The sequence below is a fragment of the Eptesicus fuscus genome, chromosome 21 (genome assembly GCF_027574615.1).
Source record: "Eptesicus fuscus isolate TK198812 chromosome 21, DD_ASM_mEF_20220401, whole genome shotgun sequence".
NCBI classification, from domain to species: Eukaryota; Metazoa; Chordata; class Mammalia; order Chiroptera; family Vespertilionidae; genus Eptesicus; species Eptesicus fuscus.
In genome coordinates, this window is record NC_072493.1 from 23,389,394 (window position 1) to 23,415,298 (window position 25,905).

Sequence of the window (25,905 nt, forward strand, 5' to 3'; positions counted from 1 at the left end):
TTTCCTCATGACTGTGTTCTTCGCGGCAGCTCCTGCCAGGGGCCGAGTGGTAGAAACGCGCGTGGCTGTCTTAGGCGCTGGGCAATAGGGACGCCCATGGCTTCCTCACTTGCCACCGTGCAGAGGGCCCAGATTCCTGCTGCTTTACCCAGCGCTCGGCACAGGCGAGAGGTTTCAGCCGCGGACACGGAGATGCCGGACCTCGGGTCCAAGCTGTCGCGAAATGGCCATTCTGGTGGCCACGCCGGGAGTCAGGGCATCAAGTGTGTGATCGGAGTCACGGCTTGTGTCCCTGCCTGTGCCACTTCTGTGGACCCTTGCTCTGCCCCAGCCGCTCGGTGCCAGGTGGAGAGTGGGGACCCAGGTGGAGTGTGGGGCAGCCTTGGGACCTCAGCTGACCAGACTCCTGCCTCATCCTGAGCAGGGAGGAAGAGGCTTCCCTCCACGCTCCCGGGTTCCTTCCGCTGCTCTAATAGTTGAGTCGACGTGAGACAGATTAACAAGAGAAAATGACCAAATTTAATGATACACGTAAGCATGGGAACCCACGTACCTGAGAGAGTCAGGGACAGAAAGGGAAATGAAGTATATAAGGCTTCTGAGCTAGGGATGCGGTAAAGCACCTGGGGCTTAGCTGGGAGGAAGGTCGCTGCTGGATGATAAGAGCAGATGGTCAGTAATTAGAAGACTGTCTTGCCGATAGATAAGTCAAAAGGTCGTCTCCGAGCCCAGGCCAGGTGCCTCCGTTGGCGTGTCATCCCCTACACCAGCGGTCGCCACCTGGTGGTCTGTGAGGTCTGAAAGGTTGTCACTAAAAGTTTTCGGTCTTGATTCCCCGTCAGGGCACATGCCTAGGTTGTGGGTTCCATCCCTAGGTGGTGTCTGTGTGGGAGGCAACCTATCAATGTTTCTCTCTCTCTCTCTCTCTCTCTCTCTCTCTCAAATCAGTAAAAACATATCCTCAGGTGAGGGTTTAAAAAAAATTTTTAAGGTCATCTCTGATAATCTATTATAGGCAAGGCCCCTAATTTAAATTCTCCTAAGTAGTTAAGGGGAGGCAGAAGTTTCTTTTGCCTTTGCCTCAAAATAATCCATGTACCAGAGAGGCACATATTGGGGCTCATTCTGAACCCCTACAATGGTCACTGGGCACCCCAGGGTACGGCCGTGTTGGGATTTAGGCTTGAGTACGTATGGTGAGAGTCTCAGAACCAGTGGTTTGTGAGGCCTCATGCCTCCCTCTGCCTGCTGGGGCGGTGAGTGCCCCCAGAGCAGAGGCAGTTGGGTGGGAAGCGCCCAGCCAAGCTTCTTACCTCTTTCCCCTCCCACCTGACTCAGCTCCAAGTCCTCTCTCTGCTGCTGGGTGCCCTGGGGCCATCACTCAGCCGCTCTGGGCCTTGAACGTTCACCTGTAAAAGTGGAACAGAACCACCTGCTGTACTGTAGGCAGTCCTTTTGGAGCAGAGCCGGGCACAGAGCCTGCTCCGCCAGCCGCCCAGCACCCACAGCCACCCTTCCATCCATGGGGTCTTTCTGAGGCCACTTGTTTCAACGCCCACTTGTAAGATGGGCACCTGCTCTGCTTGTCCTCGTGCCCTGGGCACAACCTGCCAGGTGCATGGGTAGAAGGACCTGGCGCAGTCCACCTGCGTGGGAGGCGGGGCTGGTGCTGTCTCTCCCACACCCTCATGGCCTTTGCTGAAAATTTGATGACTAGCCTCTTAGTCACCCACCTCTCAGGGCCAGCCCGGCTGCGTCCCACGTCATCACGAAGGCTGGCCAAGATGCAGTCGCACGCCAGGCACGGCTACCAAGGAGCTCTTCCTCGCAGCCCTCGGGCATGGTGGTGGCCTCACCGGCGAAGAAGCTGAGGCGTGGAGTTGGTTCAGTGGCTTGGTGACGTCCAGCCGCCAAAAGCGGAGGCTGGGGGGTGATGGCTCTCCGCGTGAGGCCAGTGGAGCCTGCTGGTTCCGGCTGAGTCATGGGCTGCTGGGTGCTCCCACAGGACAGCGGTGAAGGCACTGAGAGGCCGACTTTGTGGGCTGCTGGCAGAGGGTCCTCCCCAGCCCGGGCAGGAAGGGAGTGGCTCAGGCAGGCTCGCTCCGGCCCACAGCCTGGAGCCCTGGCTAGGGGTGGGGGGTGCCCATGCTGATGGCCACCTCTCCTGGTTCCTTAGGGTGGGCAGCTGGGGAGCATTTTGTCCTGCCCTCCCTGAGGAGGGACACCTGGCTCCATACCATGGGGACCATCACCAGCTTTGACTAGGAAGCTACAGGGAAGAGGACAAGGCCTCACCAGGCAGCTCCCTGCTCCCAGCACAGGGGTGGGCATTGGCTGACGGAAAGAACAAGATGGGGGTGCCCTGTAAGACCCCCATTGGCCCCCTACCGTCCGTGGGCCCCTGGTTGAGTGCCTGAGGGCAAGCCCTCCGGCTGCTTCCCATCCCTCAGCCATGAAGTCCTCTTGTGGCCTCTTGGGAAGCCGCTGAGTCAGCTGTGCTGTAGGGATGAAGGTCACAGCTTCAAGAGTGAAGCAAGTTCCAAGCCCCCAGCTGGAAAGGACCGGAGCCAGAAGTCCGCTGTGGGGCCCACGGGGCCGGCCAGAGCAGGGCGGGTGTGTGGTGGGTATCGGGGCACAGACGACCAGGGACTCCTCACTGGGAGTGGGTGTCAGGCTGTCCCTGTGGGCTGACGGTGCCTGCAGGTTCCCACTCAGGCTCCTCAGGGCCCGCTCAGATCGAGGCTGTGAGGGTGGAATGGACCAGTTTGGCCAGCAGAGTGGGTGGGGAGGGACCCCAGCCAGGGGGCTGGTGTCAGTGAGCATGCCTTCGTGTAGGTGGGAGTGTCCCTGGCCTCAAGAATCTCTCCAAGTGAGAGGGACAGCCTGGGGAGGCGTTGGGAGCTGGCTCCTGCAGGCCCCCCTGGGCGCCTAGTGAATGCAGGAGATGCCAGGCCTTCCTGGCTCCCATCTTGGGCTCACCTGGCCCTTTTGCTCTCTGTCCCTCACTGGTCTCCCACCATCGGCTGCAGCAGCTGGAAGAGGTGCCCAAGAACCACGGGTCCTTGTGTTAGCAGGGACCCTGGGGGACACAGTGCAGCCAGGCCGGGGGCAGAGGCCAGCCCGCTGCCGCGTTCAGCCTCTGTGCTCATGTTGACTGGAGTCTGCCAGTTCCCAAAGGCTTGTCTCTGACCCGCAGGAGCAGGAGGGGCCTGGAAGGGTATCTGTGGTCACGGTGCAGTGGTGAGAAGGTGGGCGCGAGGCCGGACTCCAGTTCCAGGGCTCCGTGGCTTTGGGCAGGCGGCTGTTTCTGAGCCTAGCCTTCAGCCGCCAGGATCGAGCACAGGCCCAGCCCCAGGTGGGGGTCAGAAAGCACTCTTCGTGCTCATGAGGAAAACAGCACCGATACTGTGGCAACGAGAACCAGCTCTAATACCATCGGTGTGCCCCAGCCTTCTGCAGGGCATCCGAGGTGGACAGGGGTAGCATCCCTGTGTTACAGGTGAGGAAACGGGCTCAGAGAAGTCAGACAGCTCAGAAGCGGGCCGTACCCTTCAGCCAAGGCTATTCTGACTCCAAAGTCCTAGTCCTGTGCCACTGGGCCACCAGGTTCGGAGGCAGGTCCTCAAGACTTGTGCCATCGTGGGCAGCAGCCCCGAGGTGACAGGCTGCTCGGGAGCAGGGTCCAGCTGAGATTGGGGTGTGTGGGTGAGAGCCAGCCCGATGCTTGATGCTGGGAAGGGACCATCGATCGCTGACCTCCCTGGGGTGGAGCTCTGAGCCCTGGGTGGGATCGGCAGGAGAGGGCAGCTGGCTCTGCCACTCTGGACCCAGGGAGCCCCCCCACCTCTTGGGTCCCCTTCATCATGGCCTCCTGGGACCCCTGAGGATGTCTGCTGCTTGCGCTGCTGTTAGGAATTAGATTAGTTTTCCATAAAAACAGGATGTGGTGGGTGAGATAGCTGTGTCGGTCTTTTTTCTCACTCCTCTTTTTCCAGGAACTGGACGTATAGCTTTAGCCAGGACTGCCCTGTCCCCACCCGCTGCCTCTCCCAGGGTTCAGGGAGCGTCGCTCTCTGCTCTTAAGTGGCTGCTTAATCAGCTTCTCCTCTCATCTGGGAGCTTATTCCATCCCCAGGAGCCAGCATGCCGATGGTGGTTTTGTCTCGGGGCTGGGCATGGTGTGGGGGAGGGGCTGCAGGGCCACGGGGCAGCAGTGAGATGGTCGCTGTGCCGGAGGAGGGACACCGTGCTGGCCCTGTCTGGGAGTCTGTGATACTGGACTGAACCTTGGGTGATGGCCTGTGGGAGCGAGCAGGCACCTCAGCCCCTCCCCCCAGAAGGACACCCCCAAGACGACACAGAACTTCAGGGGTTTGTGGGTCCGGCTTTGCAAGCCTCAGTCTGGAGGGTCCATTGAATTAAGGAGGTGGTGGAGAGCTAGGCAGGGTAGTGGGCGTGCCTGGCCGTGCCCATGGGGAGGGCCTGCATGTGTGAGCTGTGTGGCCTCTTTAGGAAAGAGTCCAGGTGTTGGGAAGTCTTGGGCATGACTGGGAAGGCTGGGGGAGGGGGGGGTTGGGGGGGGGGGCTGTGTTAGGGAGTGTGGGTTTTGTCCTGCCAGTGATGGGAGCTGTAGAATCCCCTGGCTCCCTCCTTGCTCTGAGTCCTGTGAAGGGGACTGCCCCACCGTTAAGGACCCAGCTCAGAGGGAGCTGGTCCAGCCTGGCCCTCTCACTCACTGGCTGTGTGGGCTGGGCTTGTGACCTGTGGCAACCTTCCCTCCCTAAGCACAGGCCCTCGTGAGCAGACAGCAGTGGGGCCTCCCTCCGCCTCGGGCTCCTCCTGTAAGTGTGGGACCGGAGCCTTGCCTAAGCTGAGAGCTGATGGCACTGTACTTTCGGGGATATGAGAGCGATGTGGGGAGGGGAGCGTGGTTTCCAGCAAAGCCAGCTTCCCCCTCAGCCACTTCTCAGCAGGCCCAAGCTTCATGCCTCTGGAAGTTTCAAACTTGATTTAAGAGGGTAAAATCCCCGTGGCCTGCTTATGCAAAGGGGCAGGGCCTCCCCCCCCCCCCCCGCCCCACCCGCTCTCATCCTGAGCTGTCCAGACCTCTGCCCCCCTCGGCAGGACTTTGTGGGGCAGCCGGCTGGGGCCTCTGTGTTCTGGTCTCCCAGGAATTGGGAGTGGCCAAGACCATCGAGGCTGGCACCTCCTTGGTCAGGACCTGGCTCAGGTCACACGCACATTTATTGAGGCCCAGAGAGACCATAGCCTCAGGTGGGGCATGCCCCTTGGAAATGACCCCGGATGGAATTGCAGAGCTCAGAGGTGGCTCTGTCCTGGGAGGATATCCCGAAATGCATGAGTGTTTCCTCGAGGAGGGAGAGGAACTGCGGGGAGATGAGCAAGGGGACGTCAGCATAATCAGTAAAGTTTCTTTTGGTAAAATACCCATTTGGGGGAGAATTGTGTGAGACCGGTGGTACCAGGAGGAATGGGACTGAATGTTTATTACTTGCTGTGATTTTCTGCATCTAAAAAACATCTTGAAAATGAAGATAAAGAGAAGGAAAGTGCATGTTGTATGAGCGGGTCAGCGACCTTTCTTGCAAAAGGGAAACTGAGGCCCATTTCTGGCCTGACAGAGTCCAGGGTTCAAGCCTGGGGAGGCCACCAGCCATGTTGCCAGGCCTTCGCTGGCCATGTCCTTGGATGCTCAGAGCGGCGTGGGCTGGGTCCCTGTTCCAGGGGCTGGTTTCCTGGGGGTGGGGCCAGGCTGGTTGTTATGAGCGGACTGTGTTGATTTTTCCCTTGGTCTCTTCATGAGCTTGTTGAATTACCAGGGAATGTGTGGGGCCCCAGGCACCCTGTCCACCCCATCCCCGAAGCCACACAGCTGTCCAGAGCAGCCACCTGGGCCTGGACTTCAGAGACAAGGAGGGCCAGCCTGGTGTTCACAATGCAGAACCTCAGAATCGGCTGAATAATCAGGGTTCTCCAGAGAAACAGAACCAAGAGGACACAGATATGCCATCTTAAACAAGGGACATACACACACACACATACATTTATTTATGTCTATACATATATATACACACACACACGAGGCAGGAGATTTATTTTAAGGAATTGGCTCACACAGCTTCAGGGCTGGCAAGTCTGAAATTTGCAGGGCAGCCAGCAGGCTGGAAATTCAGGCAAAGATTTGTTGTTGCAATCCTGAGTCCAAATTCTGCAAGACAGCCTCCTGGAGAATTCCTTTCTCCCCAGGGGGGCCTCAGTCTTTGTTTCTAAGGCTTTCATCTGATCGCCTGTGACCTACCCACCTTACGGAGGGTCATCTACTTTACCCAGAGTCGACATTATTAGTCCCAACTAAAACATACCTTCACAGGAAACACAGACTGGTGTTTGACTAAACTGGGCGCCCGAGTTCTCATGTACAATGAGCCGCCACACCCAACCTGCCCCGTTACAAAAGTACCCAGCCTGCTCCTCTAAGAAAACACAAGACTATGAGCTGATTTGCCCGTGACATCTCTGGCCACACCTCCAAGCCTTCCGGCAAGTTCCCTGACCCCACGCCCTCATCCAGAATGGAGATGGCATATCAGGTTCTCCAAGGGTACCTAGGTGTCACCTGTCATCGGGTCCATTCTGGGGAAGCCCTGGCACAGGGCGGGCAGGCTGAGTCTCCGGCTCAAATATGCACAGATGATGATAGCCCCTCCTCCCAAACAGCCAGACAAGAGACACCCACCCCACCCAGCTCCCTCATCCCTGGGGAGGTCAGGGTTGTGAAGGGGCCTGTGGCCAGGCTGCTCTCAGGAGCCAGTGACCCCGCCCCCATCCGCCAGCAAGAAGTGGCCAGGTGGCATTCCTCCCTCGGTGTTAGTAAGGGCTTTAGAGAGCAGAGCCTGCCTTACCAGACAGGCCAAAGGACTTGGGGTGCTGGGGGCTTACTGAGCCACAGGGCGGGGCTCTGAGTCAGCACCCCGACCTCGTGACCTGAGCTGAGGAGGACACGTGGGCACCAGTTCTGCCCTGGGGTGGATCTCTCATTTGGGTTGGTGGCCACTGGAAGGGTCAAGCAGCCCAGAAGCTCTTGGGAAGCCCCCACTGCCCCTGGGCCTGGCTGCTGGGGGCATGTCTCCACTCTGGGGAGAGGCAGGACTTGTAAGAAGGCCGCAGAGGCCAACGGAACAATCTGTGTGGCAAATACGGTAGATGGTGATGGAGGATCACGGTGCTTGTTCCTTCTGAGCTGGAAGAATTACACACCCGTGTCCTTCCAGCTCCCGAGGTCGTCTTCCAGAGGGCCAGCTCTCTGTCTGTCTGTAGGGCACACCCGTGTTCCCTTGGAGGGGTGTTACCACAAAGATCGCGGGCCCACCCCCACCGGTCTGGTGAGCCTGAGAATCTGCACTGCCACCAAATCCCCAGATGACGCTAATGGTGTGGGAAGCCCACTTTGAGGACCATAGCTGTATGAAATGGGTCGTGCTAAATTTTGTCACAGCAGAGAACTTGGGAAAGCGTGGCCCACTGACTGAAGGGGAGTTTGGGAGGGGCCAGACTCCAGTGATGGAGACCCAGACGGTATGTGTGGCCTGTGCCATGTGTCACAGCACGTCCCACCTCACTGCCCGTCCCCTGCCTTTCTCCGAGTCTGCTGACAGCTCCCTGCGCATTTCCACTCTAGGGCCTGTGCACTGGATGTTCCGTGGATTTCCTGGCTCAGGCCCCATCTCTGCATTACCGGGTTTAGGACCACCCCCGACACATGAAGTGCTGGTCCTTGAGTGTTTGTTATTTGGGCCCCTGTGGCAGCTGTGTACCCTCACCCTAACTTGAAGCTTGCATAGTCCTGCCATGTGGGCCAGCTCACGGTAACGGCTGTGGGTGCCCTTGCAGGAGCTCTGCGTCACCCTCTCTGATCCTCTGTCCTCCACGTCGGGGAGCGAGGTGGCTGCCCTTGTCCCAGGCCCTGAGTGGCTCTGGGTAGGGTTGTTGTCGAGGGCTGAAGCAGCCCCATCTGGTGGTCCGTGCTGGGTGGGCTGGCTGGCTGGCAGGGTCTGGGTGGCCCAGGCTGCGGCCTGGGGGAGAGGTGTGCAGCTTGGGTGGGAGGCCTGTGTCCTGGTTCAGGGAAGTCCTCTGGGCAGCGTGGCCTCATCATGCCCATCATTTCATGTGGCGCCGATGGCCCCGCCTCTGTAGGAAGCCCCATGCTATGGAATGGGGCCACCTTTGCAGGAACCCCCACACTGTGGGAGGGGGCCTCCTCTGTAGGAACCCAGTCATATCAGTTGACCTGGAATTTGGGGGTAGGGATGGGAGTGGCTCCGGGTCATGGAGCACCTTTGTTTACTCAGAGCCTCGCGCTAATCAGTGTGGTCCAGAGGCCTCCGGACTTGTGGGGTCAGGCAGATAGTGTGAGGGGACGGTCCAGACTGCCTCCTCCGTACATTCCAGAAAGCGGGGTGGTGGCTGCACCCTCTTCGGTTTTACAGTGAACTCGTTCCTGAAACCAGCACGCCCCCTCCCCTCATATGTGCCCTCGCTCTCAAGAGAGCCCCCCCAACTAGCCCTCCATGAGCACATGCCTGTCTATCTCGTTAGATCCTCACAGTCCCCTGGGGAAGGCAGGGCCAGGAATGCTGATGAGAGAAGGGGTCACGGAGGAGAAGCAGCCACTGGCCTGGGGCCTGCGGCCATCTCTGCTCGAGGCCAGCTCTGTTCGTGGCGGCTCTGCTTGAGGCTAGCCTTGGGCCTTTCCCGGGCTTGGCCTCTGGCCCAGAGGAGCCATTTCGCCCACCCGCCCCACCTACCCGGCACCAGCTGGACCCCAGGCAGACCTGAGGCCTCACCTGGCCCCACCCCTGGACAGCTGTCCTGTCACCACGCCGTTCCAGGTAGGCACCCTCTGTGACAGGGCCGCCTGTGGACTCTGGCAGATGGTGCAGGAGGAGCCCCTTGCCTGCACAGGCCTGCCTTTCAGGGTCTGGAGATGCAGTTCAGCTGGGAGCCCCTTTTCTTGAGGCTGGAGGGGTCCTGCCTGGCCCTGAGGAGCCTTGGTGGCAGGCATTTGGGAGGCCAGTGACCCGAGGATCAGGCTCAGGCCCTGAATAGGGCCCACCCACTTGGAGCGGTGGAGGGCGCCAGCTTCCCACCCCCCTCGTGTGGCAGGAGGGCTCCCTGTGCGGGTGACTGGCCTTGGGGGACCTCATTATGTAGGCTGACTGTGTCACCGGTCAGTGTGACCCTCCGTCTAGGCCCCAGCTGTGCCCCGTTCCAATCCACAGCCCAGGCAGGGGCGGGCCCACCACACATCAGGGCCCCGTGTCCATCAACTCCTCCCTTCCTGGGCACCCTGCCCTCCGCCTGTTTACCTGTGTCAGCCGCAGAGATGGCCGGGCAGATAAGAGCCCGGTGTCCTGCCCTGGGAGGCGGGGCCTCTGCACGGAGATCCCTCCCTGTGGAATGTGGGCCCCACCCCTGCCCTGGAATCCATCCGCCTGCGGCAGGGCAGCCAGTGGCGACCCTTCAGGGGAACGGAGCACATGGCACCACCTTTCTGCTCCCAACAATGGGCAGCGGTAGTGGTCATCCCGGGGACCACCACTGGCAGGCAGGAGGGTCCTAGGAGAGGCTCTCGGGTTGCACAGGCAGGGAAGGGGGCTCCCGGCAGTGCTGGGGAGGGGGTCTGAGCAGCCTTGAGGAAGGAGTACAGAGTGCCCTCCTTGTTCACCTGAGTGCCGCCTGCCTGCCTGCCATGGGGGAGTGGGAGACGCCTCTGCTTGTGGACACTTTGGGGTTGGGAGGCCTGTAAACAGTTAGCGAGGCTGCCTGTGCCCCCAAGGAGCAGCTCTCATCAGCACCCGTCACCCCAGCCTGGGCTCCCTCAGGCAAGGCAGCACTGGTTGAGAACTAGGTAGGGCTCAGGTGTTCAAGTCCCCCTTGCTCCACCTGCTGCACCTCTGGGAGCCCTCTCCTCACAGCCTCAGCCTGCTCATCTGTGAAATGGGCCCAGTAATATTGGCCCAGGCTTGTGTGGGAGTCTCATAGGTGATGCCTGCGGAGTTGTTGCTGGTGAGCTGTCAGGACCCCCAAGGCTTGGTTTAGCCCCCCTCCCCGCTTTTTGGGCCTCTTGGCGCCTGTCCTGCGAAGGGTTGGCCTCGTGATGTCTCCTTGGCCCCTGGGCAGGTGGTCATCCCTCCTATCACCCATGCTGTCTCTTTGCCCCTTGCACTGTCACCTGTCTGCAGCTGCCCCGCCCCTCCCCTCCCTGACAGCCTGGGCTGAGTGTGGCTGGGACAGGCATGCTGCAGGTGCTCCCCATACCTGCGGGATTGAACTGAGGACTGTGGGCACCTGTGGCTGCCTCATTCCTCGTTTGGGGTTCCTCTGTGGGCCCCCCAGGTCCTGGGCACTCAGCATGGCTTCACAGAGCTGGTGCAGGGAGGGCACCCGGCCATCCTCACCCTGCCCTGCCTGGGTCAGGTGAGCCATAAAACCAAGTGTCCCCGACACCATGCTCATTAACCCGGACACCGTGCTAGTTAAACCCGAGCCATGGCGCCCAGGCTTCGTGGCCCGGCTCCAAGTAGGTAACACAATGTCCCTTGGCTGCCAAGGGTCCCTCCCCCCTTCCTCTGCCCTGCCCCCTCCCCCCAATGTCGGCTCCTTCGTCCTTCTCCTCTGTTGACTTTAGACAGACAGACCCCTTTTCTGCCGTGAAATGAAAGTCTCTCTGGTGAAACAAAAGGGATTTCTGTGGAGGTCTGAGTTTTTAGAGCTTTGTAAACTGTGAAGTGCTGAAGGGATGTCTGTGCTACACTCCTTCTCCCAGCTCTCCTTGTCCTGTGGAGCTAGGCTGGCAGGGTGGTGGGAATGTCCCCGTGACTGTCCACCCTGCTGTGGGAGTGAAGCCCCCAAGGATACCAGTGTGTGGCCAGCGCTGGAGTTACCAAGGGGACGGAGAGGGCCCGCCCCTCACGAATGTGGGCGTGGGCGGGGAAGTGTTGCAAAGTGGGTCACAGAGGGTGATTTGAAGGGCGATGGCTGAAGTGCCAGGTGTTTCAGGGAGACTGGTAGGCTTTGCTCGGGCTGTGGGCAGGGTAGGCGTGGGAGGGTCTGTGCTGGCCAGGCCCCCTTAGCGCCCCTTCCCACCCTCCATAGTCTGTGTGCCCTTCATGGGTCCCTGTGTGCCCAGAGCTCTGAGATGCCAGGCCTCACTGCCCATGCTGATCCCAACCAGTTCTTGTCCCTAAGGGTAAGGGATGCTTGACTGCCCTGGGGCCCCAGGCCAACCGTGCCAGCTTTCCTCTTCCAGAAAGGCGGGGTTGACCTAAGCCCTGGGTCACGGCTTGGTCTGGGTCTGGGTTCAGGTTTTGCACCCTGCCTCGAGGGCATGGCCGGTGTGACCACCTGGGTACTGTGGCCGCCACTGTGGGAATATAAGGCCCAGTTGCCTGGGCAGCTCCAGTGGAGGGCAGGGGACAGCCAGGCACTGCCCAGTGCCCCCTCTGCCACATCTGTCTACCCTTTCCTTCCTCTCCCTGCCCCGCCTGCCTGCTGGCAGAAGCTAGCAGGGAAGTGCTTATGGGTTTGTGCAATAAGACAGGGGGAGCACTCGGGAGATGCAGCAGGCTGGGGGAGGGGCTGGTACCAGGACCCCGGTCCCCAGCAGCTGCCCTGGCCTGACAGCTGTCACCTGGGGACTCGAGGCCTCCCAGCCCTGGGCCCTGCTTCGCCTCCGAGGAGCCTCGCCTGGCTGGTGGCCGAAGGCAGGCCTGCAAGGTGCCTGCCTGGTCAGGAGAGCTCGGGTCCAACCCTGCAGCCGCCATGTCCCTCTGCGGACACAGGTGACGCGTGTCTTTCCCAGCCTCTGGCCCCTTCTCTGAAAGGGGGGCCAGGGCTGTGTGACCCAACCCCCTTTTGGGGTTTATTTCCTCCAGTCTTCTCCTCTCCCCCACCCCCAGCCATCCACTTGGTAGTGACTACACTAACGCACGAGGATGTTCTCGTAAAAATGGAAACCTCACCAGGAGGGCCAAGGGTCCCTCTGCACAGGTGAACACTGACGTCAGTTTGGTGTTGATCTTTCCGGGCCTTTTTATATGCCTACATACACAAACACTGTTTGTCTTCATTCTAGTCTCACACGGGAAGCATCGCCGTGTGCGTGATGGGTGACGGTGGCTTGGGCGTCCGGCAGTGTCTTAGAGATGGGCCCGCGTTGGTTCTCCCCTGCTGCATACCAGGCACAATCAGCTACAGCCCGAGAGGCGAGAGCTATGATCCCTCCCACTTGACAGCTGAGGGAACTGCGGCACAGAGTCCCCATCTCCTGCAGAGCTCGGCGGGCCCGCCAGATCACAGGCTCTAGCCGTTTCACAGATGGGGAAACCGAGGCCCAGAGGAAGGCAGGGATGTTTTCTGGTTCCTGGCACGGGCTGTGTGCCCCTGAGCCACCTCCTTACAGACTTGCCTCCCGACTCCTTAGCCCTTGGCCATCAGCCCTTCTCTCTGCTCGGCCCAGAAGGCCAGCCCAGGCCCTTGGGCCTCACCCCAGCGGGAGCGCAGTGGGAAAAGGAGGAAGTGGCCGTGTGACGGGCAGCAGCCCTGGGACTCCTCCCTCTGCCCTCCTTGACTCCCTTTCCTTCCTGTGCTGAGCCCTGGCTGCCTCTGGGAGGGCCTGGTTCCCCAGCTGAGGGGTCCCCCAGGAGGGTGGGCAGCTGTGCCCTGGTCCTGGTTTCCCGCATCGGGCCTGCTGGCTGGGTCCCTGCTCACCAGCTGCCCCCTTAGGCCCGCCCGTGCTGGACCAACCCTCCTTACCTGCGTGTGGGCCAGTTTGGCAGCCCCTGCACCCTGGCCTGGGGATGACCCTTATCCTGGCGCCTTCTGTACTGGGGCTCCTAGACCCATGCCATTTCCAGGGCAGTGTCAGCCACGCCCTGGGACTCCCTTGGTTTCCTCACCTGCAAAGTAGAGGTAGCAATAGTGCTCCTCAGGTGCATGGGGATAGTGACAGTGATGGCCTTGGTGTGTTTGCGCCCCCCACACACACACACCCACACCCCCACCCCCGGTCCCGGCCTCACCGCCTCTCCCTGGGGCATCCGCAGCTCCAGCATCTCTTCCACAGCCACTGTCCCGCCTGTGGGTGCAGGCAGTGTGGCGGCGTGCTCAGGCTGCTGGTCTGTTTGCTGAAGCCGTCCTGCAAGTGTTGCTAAAATGCCCATCTCAGAGCATCGCTGCTAAGACACTGAGCAGCCATGTGTGAGTGCCTGCCCATCGCCACCATGGCCCTCCATGCTGCGTGGTTGCCCCACGTATAGATAGGAAACCGAGGTTCGGAGCTGGCAGCCCTCCCGTGAGCTCCCGTAGGACTGGGCGGGGAAGATCCAAGTGGATTCCAGGGCTGGCGGTCTCTTCTCCCCTGAGGCACAGGCCAGACTCTGGGGACTGTCCCTGGAGCTGCATGTGACCTGGGGGTCTCGGGTGTCAGACATCCCCTTGGCAGGCCCCTTTCTCCCTTCAGGCCATGGCCATGGCATCCAGCCCTCCGAATGGAATGTCCTGGCTGAATGGTCCCGGATATCTGTGACTTTCACTAGCCCACCCACCTTCCCATCCCGACCTGGCACCAGCTGAGACTAGGGGACCATCAGTCCCCTCTCCAGGCCTCAGTTTCCTCATCTACAGGAGAGGCCCTGCTGTGCTGGGGGTTTGGGAGGGGTTAAGCTTGTGCTGATGGGGGTAAGGGAGTCCTTTCCTGCCAGCATGGCTTTCTCTCTCCTCCCTTTTCTATCCTATTGTTCCTGGCTCAGGAAAAGGCATATTTTCCCCATGAGGTCACCATCCTGGCCACTGGCAGCTCCTGAAAGGGAGGTGGGAGCTGTCTGGGCAGGGCCGGCCCCATCCCCCTTATCTGATGTCGCTGGTCCCCACGTCCTCCCCAGCTGAGTTCTTCTTTCTCTGTTAGAGTCTGGGGCTGATGGAAACCTCCTCCAGCCTTCCCTTAAGTCTTAGCCTGACTTCCAGGTCGAAAGCAATGCCACCTCCTCCAGGCAGCCTACTATGATGTCCTGGGCCTCCTCAGCATGCAATCACATTGAAGCCCTGTTCGTGGCTCTTAGAATAGCAACCTCAATGGACAGACACAGTGTGGTCTGCAAGCCCTCGATGTGGAGCTAGAATTCGGGACCTAAAGCCTGGCTGCACCACCCCCCAGAGAGGCCCTTCCTCTGAGAACCTGTTTCCTCATCTGAACAATAGGGGAGTTTGAAAGTTGGCCAAAGTTCTGCTATTGAGGCCAGTTTGTCTCTGCTCCCATGCTGGCCTGAGGTCACTCTTGCTTTGCTGGCTGGCCTCTCTCCCTGTCCCAGTCCCTTATGACTGGGGAAGGGTGGCAGGCTGGGAGCATAAGTCAGCCCCTGCTCTTAGCCACTGCCCCCGCCCCCCAGCCTACTCTGCTGGGGCTGGGAGCCAGCCGCCCAGCTTCTTCAGCTCTCGTCCAGTAGGCCAGTGTCTGGGGCCGTCTGGGCGCCACCCGCCTGCCCAGTGCCGGCTTCCTGGCTAGGCTTATGGCAGAAGATGGAGTCAGGAAGACTAGCCAGGGCCGACCCATCTCACAGCCTGCTTCTGGGGGAGCTGGGCTTGGGCAGGCTGCGCTCCCCGAGACATCCCGGGGCCTGTAGGAGGGCTGGAGCCCCAGTTTCCTCATCTGTGTGGGTGGAGACGCTCACCTCAGGCACGCATTGCCTTTCTCTAACTGTCTGACGTGCCCCTGGAGCTTTGGCCGTGTCTTCCAAGGGGCAGGTCAGCTGTGTGGTGAGTGAATGAATGAGTGAAAGAAGGAATGACTCTGTGGGGGGCTTTGTTACCCACTCCAGGGCAGGCCCAATGCTAGGCCCACGTGGGGCTGACGGGCCTGACGTGCAGTCCGTTCCAAAGTGCTTCCTACATACTCTGGCCCTGCTCCCTCTGATTCTTCGTCTCTCATTTCCCAATTTTGGCAAACAGAGCTTCTCAGAGATTCTCTTCTTCCTGTTCGGCCTGGGAGCGGGGGAGAGGATGGGGAGGCCTGGTCACGGCTCCACTGGTAGCAGACTGGGCTTGGGCCAGCCCCTGCCCCTCGGGCTCTGGTTTCTGAAATCCTTCACTAATTTTAGCGGCTATTTGTTTATTTTGGTAAAATACACATAACACAAAACTTATGATCTTAACCACTTTCAAATGTACGATTCAGTGGCATTAAGTACGCTCTCAGGCCCCAGGCGTTTTGCTCAGTGGATAGAGTGTCAGCCTGCAGACTGAAGGGTCCCGGGTTCGATTCCTGTCATGGGTACGTGCCCAGGTTGTGGGCTCGATCCCCATGGGGAGCATGCAGCCGATCAGCAATTTTCTCTCATCATTGATGTTTCTATCTCTCTCTCTGTCTCCCTTCTTCTCTAAAATCAATGATCCCCGCCCTCGCCAGTTTGGCACAGTGGATAGAGCATCGGCCTGCAGACTGGAGGGTCCCAGGTTCGATTCCGGTCATGGGCATGTACCTTGGTTGCAGGCACATCCCCAGTAGGGGGTGTGTAGGAGGCAGCTGATGGATGTTTCTCTCTCATCGATGTTTCTAACTCTCTATCCCTTTCCCTTCCTCTCTGTAAAAAATCAATAAAAAATATTTTAAAAAAAATAAAATCAATGATCCTATCTAATAAAGAGGGGATATGCGAATTGACCATCACTCTGTCACAAAAATGGCTGCACCCACAGCTGAGGCCAAGTTCCCATAAGGAGCCTTAATGAGCAATCAGCAGGGACCTGAGGCTATGCCTTCCCCTTCCCCCCGTGGGGCTTGACCCATTAAAGCAGAACTTTCCGGCAGGGCTTGACAGGGAACCTCAAGGTGCTCTTCCTGTCCTGGTGCTGGGCTAGGGGGCCTCAGGCTGCTCCCCCTGCCCCAGTGCCAGGCCAGGGGACCTCAGGCCATGCCCCCCACCCCAGCACTGGGCCAAGGGACCTGAGGCTGCGCCCTCCTGCCTGGCGGGGCTTGACAGGGGACCTCAGGCCGTGCCCCCCACCCAGTGGGGCTTGATGGGGGACCTCAAGGTGCACCCCCAGTGCTGGGTTGGGAGAACTCAGGCCTTACCCCCGCCCAGTGGGGCTTGACAGGGGACCTGAGGCTGCGCCCCCCTCCTGGTGCTGTGCCAGGGGACCTGAGGCATGCCCCCTGCCCCAGTCTGGGCTGGGGGACCTCAGGCCACGCCCCCTGTCCTGGCGCCGGGAGGCTATGCCCCCTGCGCGGCAGGGCTTGACAAGGGTGGGACTGGCTGGTTCTGGATCTCGCCCAATGGAGGGGCGCGACCTGATCTGGGTCTCATGCGATTTTGAGGTGCATGTTGGTGGGCGGGGTCTTGACTCTGGGTCCCATGGTGAGCCCCGGTCTCTGACAGGAGGAAGATTTTCATATACATTTTACTAATTTTCTTTCATCTCTGACACTTCTATTATAGAGAAAAGGCAAATAGTAATATTAAATTATTTTCTCTAATTAATCCCCTTTTAATGTGCACAAATTTCGTGCACTGGGTCATTAGATTATATAGATATACATATTATATGCTAGAGAAATTCATGCAAGGGGCTCGGCCCTTACAGCCCCAGCTTTGTCCGGAAGGTTGTCTGGAATGTCGTCCAGAAGGTCATTTGGCCATCTGGTCTAATTAGCATGTTACACTTTTATTATAGACACACACACACACACACACACACACACACACACACACACACACATTTAAGTATGTATTGCACCACCATCACCACCACCATCCACAGGACTTTGTCATCAGCCTAAACTGGAACTCTGCACCCGTTAAACACTAACTGCATTCCCCCTGCCCAGCCTCGGGCTCTCTTACAGAGCCCGGAGCCTGCAGATTTGTGGTGGTGAGGACCTGTCCCTCCTCCTCAGAGCTGTCCCCCTGCCTCGAGGTGCTTCCCTGGTGCCTACTTCACATCAGCTCCCCTGCCATGGGCTTTTGATGCCATCCTTGGTGCATGTATACTTGTTCAGTGTCTGGCGTCCCTGGCAGATCAGAACACGAGTGCCCGAGGGCAGGGACCTGCAGACTAGGTTCTCAGGAGAAAGTTACTCTGACGGATAGGTGGGTGGGTGGATGAAAGACGAGGTGAACGGCTGGGTGGATGGATAGGTGGATGGATATCCCCTGGCTGGAGAGGCTCTCGCCAGGCGGGTACCGAGGGGTGGGCAGAGGGGTGGGGTGCCAGCTCTCAGGGACAGGCCTGGGCCGGCACTGTGGTGGGGAAAGAGGCAGTGCTCCGGGCCCTGAAGAGTGCAGCTCTGGAAACACACAGGGACTTTAGAAGCCTTTTCCATAAGTGCATTTCCCTTCTGACGCGTGGGCCAGATCAGATTGATTTTTTAAAAATGAAAATATAATTATTGAAAAGCTTTAGGTTTAGAGTTCAGCTGATCACTATAGCCAGTGTGTATAATGGAAGGAGGAGGCATCTTAGCTTTGGGGACAGCTCCCCAGGGCCTGGGAGCTTGCTGCAGTGTCCGGAAAGGAAGGCGGGCCACCCGGAGCCTGGGACCATAGCGCTGATCGTGTGGTTCTGCGTTTCCACGTTGCTGGGGTGATAGAAGGGGCTTAGTCAGGGGGTAGGTAGGAGGGAACTAAAGCCCTGCATCTCCGCCCTGCCCTTGGCCCCTCACGTCTGTGATTCAGGTTAACCCTCCTGACGACGCTTCGGGCAGGTAGTTTTAACCCCAGGGTACAGATGCCGGACGGGCCTGAAGAGCGCGAGCTGCCCACAGGGGCTGAGAGCTTGGGGGTGAGAGTTGGCAGGGGGTCTGCGTTCTTCAAGGAGGAGTTCCTCCTTGGTCCCTGCCTCTGCGGTGAGACCACCGAGGGAGTCCTGCTCCCGCCTGCCCCAGCGGCATGGTCCCCAAGAACCAAACCTTGAGCCATCATCCCCAGCTAGTGACCGGCAGCCAATGGTGCCCCCTCTGCAGCAGCCCTGCCCTCGGCCTGGTTCAGGTGCCCTTGTCTCTGGAAGACCCTGGGAAGGTCACGGTGATCAGGGCAGCCAGAGGCTGTGGAGCAGGCCAGGCCAGGGTTGCACCCCCACGGGACCCCCATGCTTGGAAGGTATGGGTGGGGTACAAAGGCCTCTTACCCTGGTCCATTCTGTTCCCGGGGAGACGACCTGGCCCTGGCGTGTTTTATCACACCACGCCTGGCCCTGCCACCTCCCCCAGTGGGAAGGAGGAGTCCGGTCCCTCTGCTCAGTCACAGACATCGGGGCCATGGGGCTGGGCTGACCAGGAGGGCACAGATTGGTGGTGGGCACCGGCACCTGCCACGTTCTGCACGGTCTCCTGGGGCCTAGGTGGGCAGGGCTGGGTCAGTCTCGGCCTGTTCGCTATCGGTGCCATTTGAGGAGTCGAGCAGGCAGAGGGGGCTCCAGCCCTGGAGGCCTCCCCAGAGGTGCCCAGGTGCTGCCGGCCCCCTTGGTGAGACCTGCTTCGAGCGCGCAGCATCTCCCCATTATCTCCTGATCACCCTCAATTCCTGGGGGCAGGGAGGTGGCCCAGCCAGCCTGCTGCACTTTACGAAGGCCGTGTCACACGGGGTGAGATGCAGGAAAGCGCCCACAGGGGGGAGAGACATGTTGGGTTAATAAGAGGAAAGGCAGGAACGAGCTAATGACACAGAGACGGGTGGGAGCCGGACCGAGCGCTCCGTGCTGGGCAGTTCACGCCTGTGGCGTGCCGTGTGCTGTGGAAGGCACGGCCACAGAGACTAGTCTAGCGGCTGGGGCGAGTCCCCATGGCCTTGCACAGGTGAAGGCTCAGGGAGCTGGACCCCCAAAGCCAAGTGTGCTGTATGTTAATTAAAAGTATAAAATGTTTTAAAGGAGAAAAAGCAAACTAGGAGACCAGTCACCACCTGTGTCTGCCCACAGGAGGATGGATAGGGCTTTGTGGGGTGTGCCTGAGACACACAGACACGACGAGAACCACACCTTTCTGCAAGGGAACAATCCCCAACATGTAACGTGGGCGAGCAGACTATTAGAAGGGCCGGGTGACAGCGTGCATGCACTGAGTGATGGAAAGTGTCACGTGTTGTCTGGGGACACAGTGTGACAGCATATGAGTGACAGGTGACAGGTGACATCGTGTTGGACAGGGTGGCCGGTACATGCAGGGCAGTGAGCAACCTCACAGGAATGACGAGCATGGATGGGGGGGGGGGGGAGGCAATGTTCTGGAAGGCAGTGTTCTGGGGGGTGATGTTTGGGGGATGATGTTCAGGAGGCTTTGTCGGGGGGACAATGTGAGGGCATGGGGCTGGCCGTCCCCTGCGTGCAGCCACGCTAACCTTGTGTCTCCCCCTGCAGCCTGCCTGCTCCGCTCCAACGCGCTCTCGCTGGTCTACCTGCTGTTCCTGCTGCTACTGCCCTGGTTCCCGGGCCCCTCCCGGCACAGCCTCCGAGGTAAGGGCCAGGCAGTGGCTCCTGCCTGGAGGGGGAGGGAGGCTCAGGGCTCAGAGCTCTTTGTCCATGTGCACCCAGCCCAGGCACCCAGAGGGAGGGAGGTGTTGGGTCCTCCTCAGAAACCCTGGGCAGCAAAGAACTTCCGTGGTTTAACAGCTGTGGGTAACGCCTGAGTGGTCCCAGGTCTCATTTTCGTCCTAGACCCCTGCTAACTTCAGAATCTCTTTTCTGACCGTGTGTTATAGGGGCTTGCTGAAGGTAACGGAGGGTCACTGGGTGGATTCCCCTGACCCTGAGGCTCAGGTCCAGGGCTGTGGGCTGGCCAGTATTCCCGCCGCTCGTTCTCCCATCCCCTACCCTGTCCCAGCACCATCCATGCATCCCCTCACCCAGCGAGGCTCCAGCCCTAAAGTCCAGCCACCACATTGGCTCTCCCCGCTCCCAGTCATAGTCAGGCTCCACCCGTGTTCACCCAGCACGCTAGGGCCTCGGTGCACCTCCGACCACCTCGTAGTTCGGGTATCACGGCACAGCTGGTGGGTGGCTCTAGGTCCTGAGCTCTGGAGGGAGGGGAGGGGGGCACTGTCTCAGTCTTCTGTGCCCACCACACAGACAGAGGTGGGAAAACCCGTCAGGGAGCTATGCCCCCTGGAGGGGTTGGGCAGTGCGGCCCACAGCAGGGACCCATCCAAGAGGGGCTGGGAGCAGACAGGCAGTTGTCCCATCTCACATCCCGTGTCAGAGGGGAGGGGGTGAGTGCGGGCCTCCTGCTTCTCGGCCCTCCGACTCCTCTCTCCATCCTCCAGGCGGCAATGGCTGCTCAGGTGTCACTCCATCACCCTGACTCCGACCCTCCTGCCCCTCTCCCAGTGTTAGGACCCTGTGATTGCCCTGGGCCCACCCAGGGACCCACGCTCAGCCTGTTTTACGGTCAGTTGCCTGGCAATCTGATTCCCCTTCACTGTGTAAGGAAACTCCCACAGGGTCCAGGCACTGGTGCTAGGATGTCCCAAGAGGAAGCGTTCTGCCTCCCAGAGGGGACAGGTCCCCCTCCCTGGCCGGTCACACTGGCTCTAACCGCCCCATCAGGCTGCCTCCTTGCTCGGCTGTTTGCAGAGGGCTCTGGTCGGTCTTAGAACACAGGGTTAGTTCAGGTGCGGAAAGGGGAGCGGCACCAGCTCAGGCACAGGCTGGGAGCTGCTGGGGAAAAAGCCAGACCCCTCCCAGGCTGACTCAGCAGTCCGCCCAAGACTCCCAGCTCAGGCCAGCTGGCCCCCCTTCCCTCCCCTTCCCTCCCCTTTCCTTCCCTCCCCTTCCCCTTTCTCCTCCCCTCCCCTCCCCAGGGGAGGGTCTGCTGGACAGAATCTGCCACCCATGCCATTCTCTTTTCTCTGTGGAGCCAGTTCTGTTCGCTCCCAGGCCCTCAGCTAAAAGCTGCTTGTCCTGTAAATATTTCAGTAAATATTTCATGCCCTTATGTGACAGGAAACACTCTCCTCCGATCTGCAGCAGAGGGAGCACAGGCTCCCGCCAGGGCCGAGGCCGGAGCAGTCCGGGTTGGGGAGGGTTAGGACACAGAGGGAGAGGCACTGGGAGACTTCCCTCCTGGCCTCTGTCAGGCCATCTACGGGCCTTAGAGGCCCTTCAGGGACAGGGAGACTGTGGGCATTTCTGGGCGGGAAAGAGGAAGGTGGGAGGCCTGCCCATGCCTGCGCGCCTGGCCCTGGGTTCATGAGTTGTATGGCCTGGCCTTGGCGCTGGCACCTGGGTGAGGCCTGATGCTGCCCGGCCCCATAGGCGCTGATCCCTGGCCCCATCCCCATTTGGGCATCGGCGGGACCCAGGGGAGCCGGGGTGGAGCTCCCGAGCAGGAAGGGGAGGATCCCAGAGGTGTCGCCCGTTTCCTCAGGAAGTTCCAGTTCCTTCATTGGTCACTAGGGGCCGCCAAGCAGGGGCAGGGTTGGTGGGCACGGGCCATGTGCCGTGGAGGTCACCGCAGGGCGGAGGTGCAACAGAAGCTTCAGGGAGACCGAGGGTCAGCTCCCCGTGACCAGATTAACATTTGGGGACTCAAGGAGCCCATTCCTGCCTTAGGACAGAACCCCTCATGCTGCCTGCCCTGGGGGCCCCAGGGCTTTGCCCTGACTCAGGCACTGTGTGAAGGGCCGAGGGCCTGGCAGGCAGGGCAGAGCAGCGCACCTGAGGATCCCTCACGTCTGTTGGATGATGGGATGAGGGGCCCCATGTGGAATTCCCATCATCCTGCCGGGTTCTCAGAGAGCAGATCATGGCCCCCAGCCTCATTGCTCAGACTTGGGTTTGCCCCCTGCCCTGTCTCCTCCGTTCTGCCCCCGCCTCTCTGGACCCTCCTTGATGAGATGGGACCTTGGACAACTGGAAGATGCCCCTCCCCTTGGCTTCTCAAAGCACTTCCTGGAACACCCCTGTGCCACCCCGAGGGACCCCCCCCCCATACCCCACCCACCTTGCTTGGCCCTTGCCCAGATTGTGTGTGTGTGGGGGGGGGGAGGCTCATCACAGCCCAGCCCAGGATCTTGGCCCTGGGCTGGCACCCCATCTGCAGGGACCAGGCTGCCCAAAGAGGGCAGTGTGAGCGGGGCCTTCGTGGACGGCAGTTCAGAGGGAATACGAGGGTGGAAGGCCGGGGTCCATGAACTGCGGCTGGATGGGCAGTGGGAGTCAGGGCCCTGCTGAGGACCCCCTGGAGCCTTTGCAAACTGAGCAGCCACTATCGGCCGATTATGGGGGCTCCCTGTCTAGGTCAGTCAGATGCTCTTTTATAAACCTCTCTCACGGAGGAGCCTCCCACCGGTCCCGTGCCACAGTCCCTGCCCCTCTTCCTGTTTCTCTGGAGTTTCCTGCCGGAGCATAAAGCCCTAAGTGGGAGCCCCAGCCTCTTCAGGATGGGCATTTTTTGTGCCCAACCACCCCCTTGCCAGGCACAAAGGTGGGGGCACCTGCCTTGTCCTTCCATGGTGCTCCCTGCCTGTGCGAGCCTTGTGTGGCAAGCGAGTGACACCAGGTCCCCAGCGGGGAGGGCAGGCAGCACCTCCCAGCAGCTGTAGCAGATGAGCCTCCTCCCCACTCCCCAGCCCCCTTCTCCTCCGCCCGCTAATGGCAGCCGTTCCTCTGATACTCAGGGCCGAACCTCGGAGTCTACAGGGATCTGTTTTCAAAATCTGTAATGGGATAGGCCCCGGCTGCGCCCCTCTTCCCACCTGAGCAGATGCAGGAATCCCTCGCCTGCCTGACCCCCTGCTAACCCAGAGCCACAGCTGCCCTGTGGGTTGGCTCATCCCTGCTGCCCGCCATCCACGTGCGAATTCCCAGGCCCAGGGGACTGGCCGCGCCCAGCTCAGTTGGGCTTGGGCAGGCGGGAGAGCAGCCCAGCTTTGATAGGCGGTGTGTTGAGTGCCAGGCAGGCGGCCAGGCAGGTCCAAGACCCTGCAGCCAACTGAGAAGTGACCCGGGAAGGGGAGGGCAAGACAGTGGGAAGTGCTGGCGTCTGCTGTGCCTGCCAGGCGGATGTCCAGGGTGCTGGCCAGGAAGGCGGTCAGGCACGAGCCAGGGGGGTGGTCGTGTCCCTCTCCTGCCGGCGGGCCTCAGGCCTGCTGCTGCCCTCCCTGACCTTCAGGCCTTGGCGTGCACAAGGAGCCCATCAGTCTTGATAGCACCGTAAGGTCAGCCTCAGGTCTTCATGGCTTGGGAGCAGGGTGAGTCCATGGAATGGGACGGGGTGGCCCTGGGCAGGCGCCCTCCCACCACGTCACCCTTTGGGACTTCCCAGATCTGCAGGAGAAGAACCATGCAGGTGAGCCAGGCAGAGGGGAGGCTGAGGAGTGGCAGGGGGAGCTCTGCTCCTCACCCTGTGCCTCCTCTGGGTCCCTGGTGGGGAGGAACCCTGCACAACGCCCCACTGGCAGCTCGGTCCTCCTACAGGGAGGCCTGTGTGTGGCCTTTCCCTCCTCTTGGCCTGGGGCTCTGAGCAGAGGGGCCCAGCCAGGGCCCAGGGCCAGACTCTCCCATTCATTTTCCATTTCTCCTTCCTGCCAGTGGGCGGTTTCTCCCACCAGCTCCACCCTGCTCTCCTTGCTCACCCCTGCCTGCTGCAGGTCAGAGGCTGTAATCCAAGGGCCCGAATGTCAGGGCTGGGAGCGACCTCGAAATGAGTGATGCAAAGAAGCTGTCGAGATCCTGCCCGGTGCCTCGCTGGGCTGCCCACAGGCGCCCCGTGCCCTCTCTGAGCCCAGCTTCCCTTGGTAAAATCAGGCAAGACAGCGGGTGAATGATGACGGACTCGTCCTTCACCATGGGCGCCCACATGTCACTCCAGGAGTGCCACCTGCTGGGCCAGCCCTGGGGGAGGGGAGACGGGCCAGTTCCGAGTCCGTTCAACAAGTAGTGGTTGTGCTGAAAGATAGTGAACAAAAGCGGCGTGGGCCCTCCGCTGGCCAGCCTCCGGGCGGGGGAAGAAGAGCTGGTTTAACGGTGACTCCCGTGTCCCCGTGCAGCCGGAAGAGGGGCCGCTGCTCTGCAAGTTGTCGTTAGCAAATCCGCCTGCCAGCAGGGGTGAGGACCTGGGGGCTCCTGCCACAAGGCCAGGGGCTGGCCACAGCGGGCGTCCTGAACCCCAGATTCAGAGCTCAGAGTGCGACAGGGAGAACCGAGTGGAGGTCCGTGGAGCTCCCACTTCCTGCAGCCAAGGCCTCCCGCCTGGGGGCTGAGCTCTGGCTGTGTTTGCCCGGCCCGCAGGTGTGAGGAGGGGAGAGGGCACTTGTGGAGGCTGCTCCTGCCTGTGCTCACGGGCTCCTGGGCCCAGCTCTGCCTTGGCTTCCCCCCACAAGGGCCATCCGGGTGCCTGTCTGTGATGGATGTCCAGCCGAGATGGCCCACGTAAAGTGCCGCAGTAATGGCCGCCCGTGGGGCTGGGCTGGAGTCTGGCTCTCGGGGCAGCCCTGGTCTGCTCGGGTCCTTCCCACAAGGCGGGGCCCCCGGGATGGTGAAGTCAGGCCTGTGAGGCGCCCGGCCCTACCTGGCCCGGCAGGCACTGGCACGCCGGCAGCCTTCATTCCTTTCTGCGGTGACTCGTTCCACACACACATTGGAAGCGTTTAGCCCCATGACAACCCCAGGAGAGTGAGGCTGTCCCCACTTCCCATGAAGAGCCAGGTCCCCAGCCCCGTCCCCCTCCACCCATCAACCCTGGTGTGTGTTTTCAGTCCACACTGGGGGGATGAAGTAGCGCTCCGTGGCCAAGGCCAAGCAGTGACACACGTGTTTGCTGGACACGTGAACACACCTGAAGGTTCTCCCTAAGTGTGGGGGCCTCTCCTTTCTGTGCTGGCTCCTGCCCCCCAACTGTCCCACAGCCCCAGCAGCGGGCGGGCTGCTGTGCTGTGCTCCTGTTCCCTGCCTTGTGACTGGGCAGGTCACTTCACCTCGTTTGTGTTTACAAATTGGGGTTCATGATAGTGCCCAACCATGGGGCCCTTGTGAGTGGTCAGTCAGATGGTACAGAGCGCTGCATGAGAGCAGCTGCCGACGGCCCCCCGAGACCCCCTGGCACGATCGGGGGGTGTCCAGGGCTGGCTGACGGGGCCTGGCTCAGGGCTGGCCTCACCCCTCTCGCTCTGCCCACAGGTCACACTGGCCGCCTCCTCCGAGCCCTGTTGGTCCTCAGCCTCCTCTTCCTGGCAGCCCACCTTGCCTTCCAGATATGCCTACACACTGTGCCTGGCCTGGACCAGTTCCTGGGGTCGAACTGTGAGTTACTGAGAGGGTGGGGAAAGGGGGCCTGGGGCAGCAGGCCTGGGGCAGAGCTCGTGGCTAACTGGAGGGCGGAGGGGAGAGAGAGCCACCGCAGCCCTGCAGGAACCTCAGGTCTCCTTGGGAGGCGGGCTGCCCTGTCTCACCCAGGCTCTGCCTCATAAGGGCCATCCGGGTGCCTGTCTGACTTATGTCCAGCCGAGATGGCCCAAGTAAAGTGCCCCAGGAACGGCCGACCGTGGGGCTGGGCTGGAGTCCGGCTCTCGGGGCAGCCCTGGTCTGCTCAGGTCCTTCCCCTCTGTCAGCATCTCCTTCCCCTGCTGGGGCTTAGAGACTCACTGCCTGTGCCCTTTCCCCCACGGCCGGTACCGCCAGCTGGCCCCCAGCCCTCCAACTCCATTGGTGTCAACACCCAGTCTTCAGGTGAGGGAGCCCTAGGCGCCCAATCCTTCCGCCTGGCTAGGGGCTCCCACCTCCAGGTCCCACGTGGCAGGCAGGGCGTCGCGCCGACTTCCCGTTCCATTCTGTGATGACTGTGCCCCTCCTGCACTTTAGAAACTGGAGGAAGTCAGGTGCCTGGCGGTGATACTGGTCCCG

The 25,905-nt window shown here is 60.6% G+C and overlaps 1 protein-coding gene across 1 annotated transcript in view; it reads left to right on the forward strand.

Moving 5' to 3' along the window:
- Nucleotides 1–25,905, forward strand: part of PIEZO1 (piezo type mechanosensitive ion channel component 1) — a 62,900-nt gene that overhangs the window by 12,739 nt on the left and 24,256 nt on the right. The window contains exons 2-3 of the mRNA XM_054711093.1: nt 19,426–19,521; nt 25,183–25,305. Of these exons, the coding sequence (XP_054567068.1) occupies nt 19,426–19,521; nt 25,183–25,305 (219 nt within the window). The remainder of the gene's footprint in view (nt 1–19,425; nt 19,522–25,182; nt 25,306–25,905) is intronic.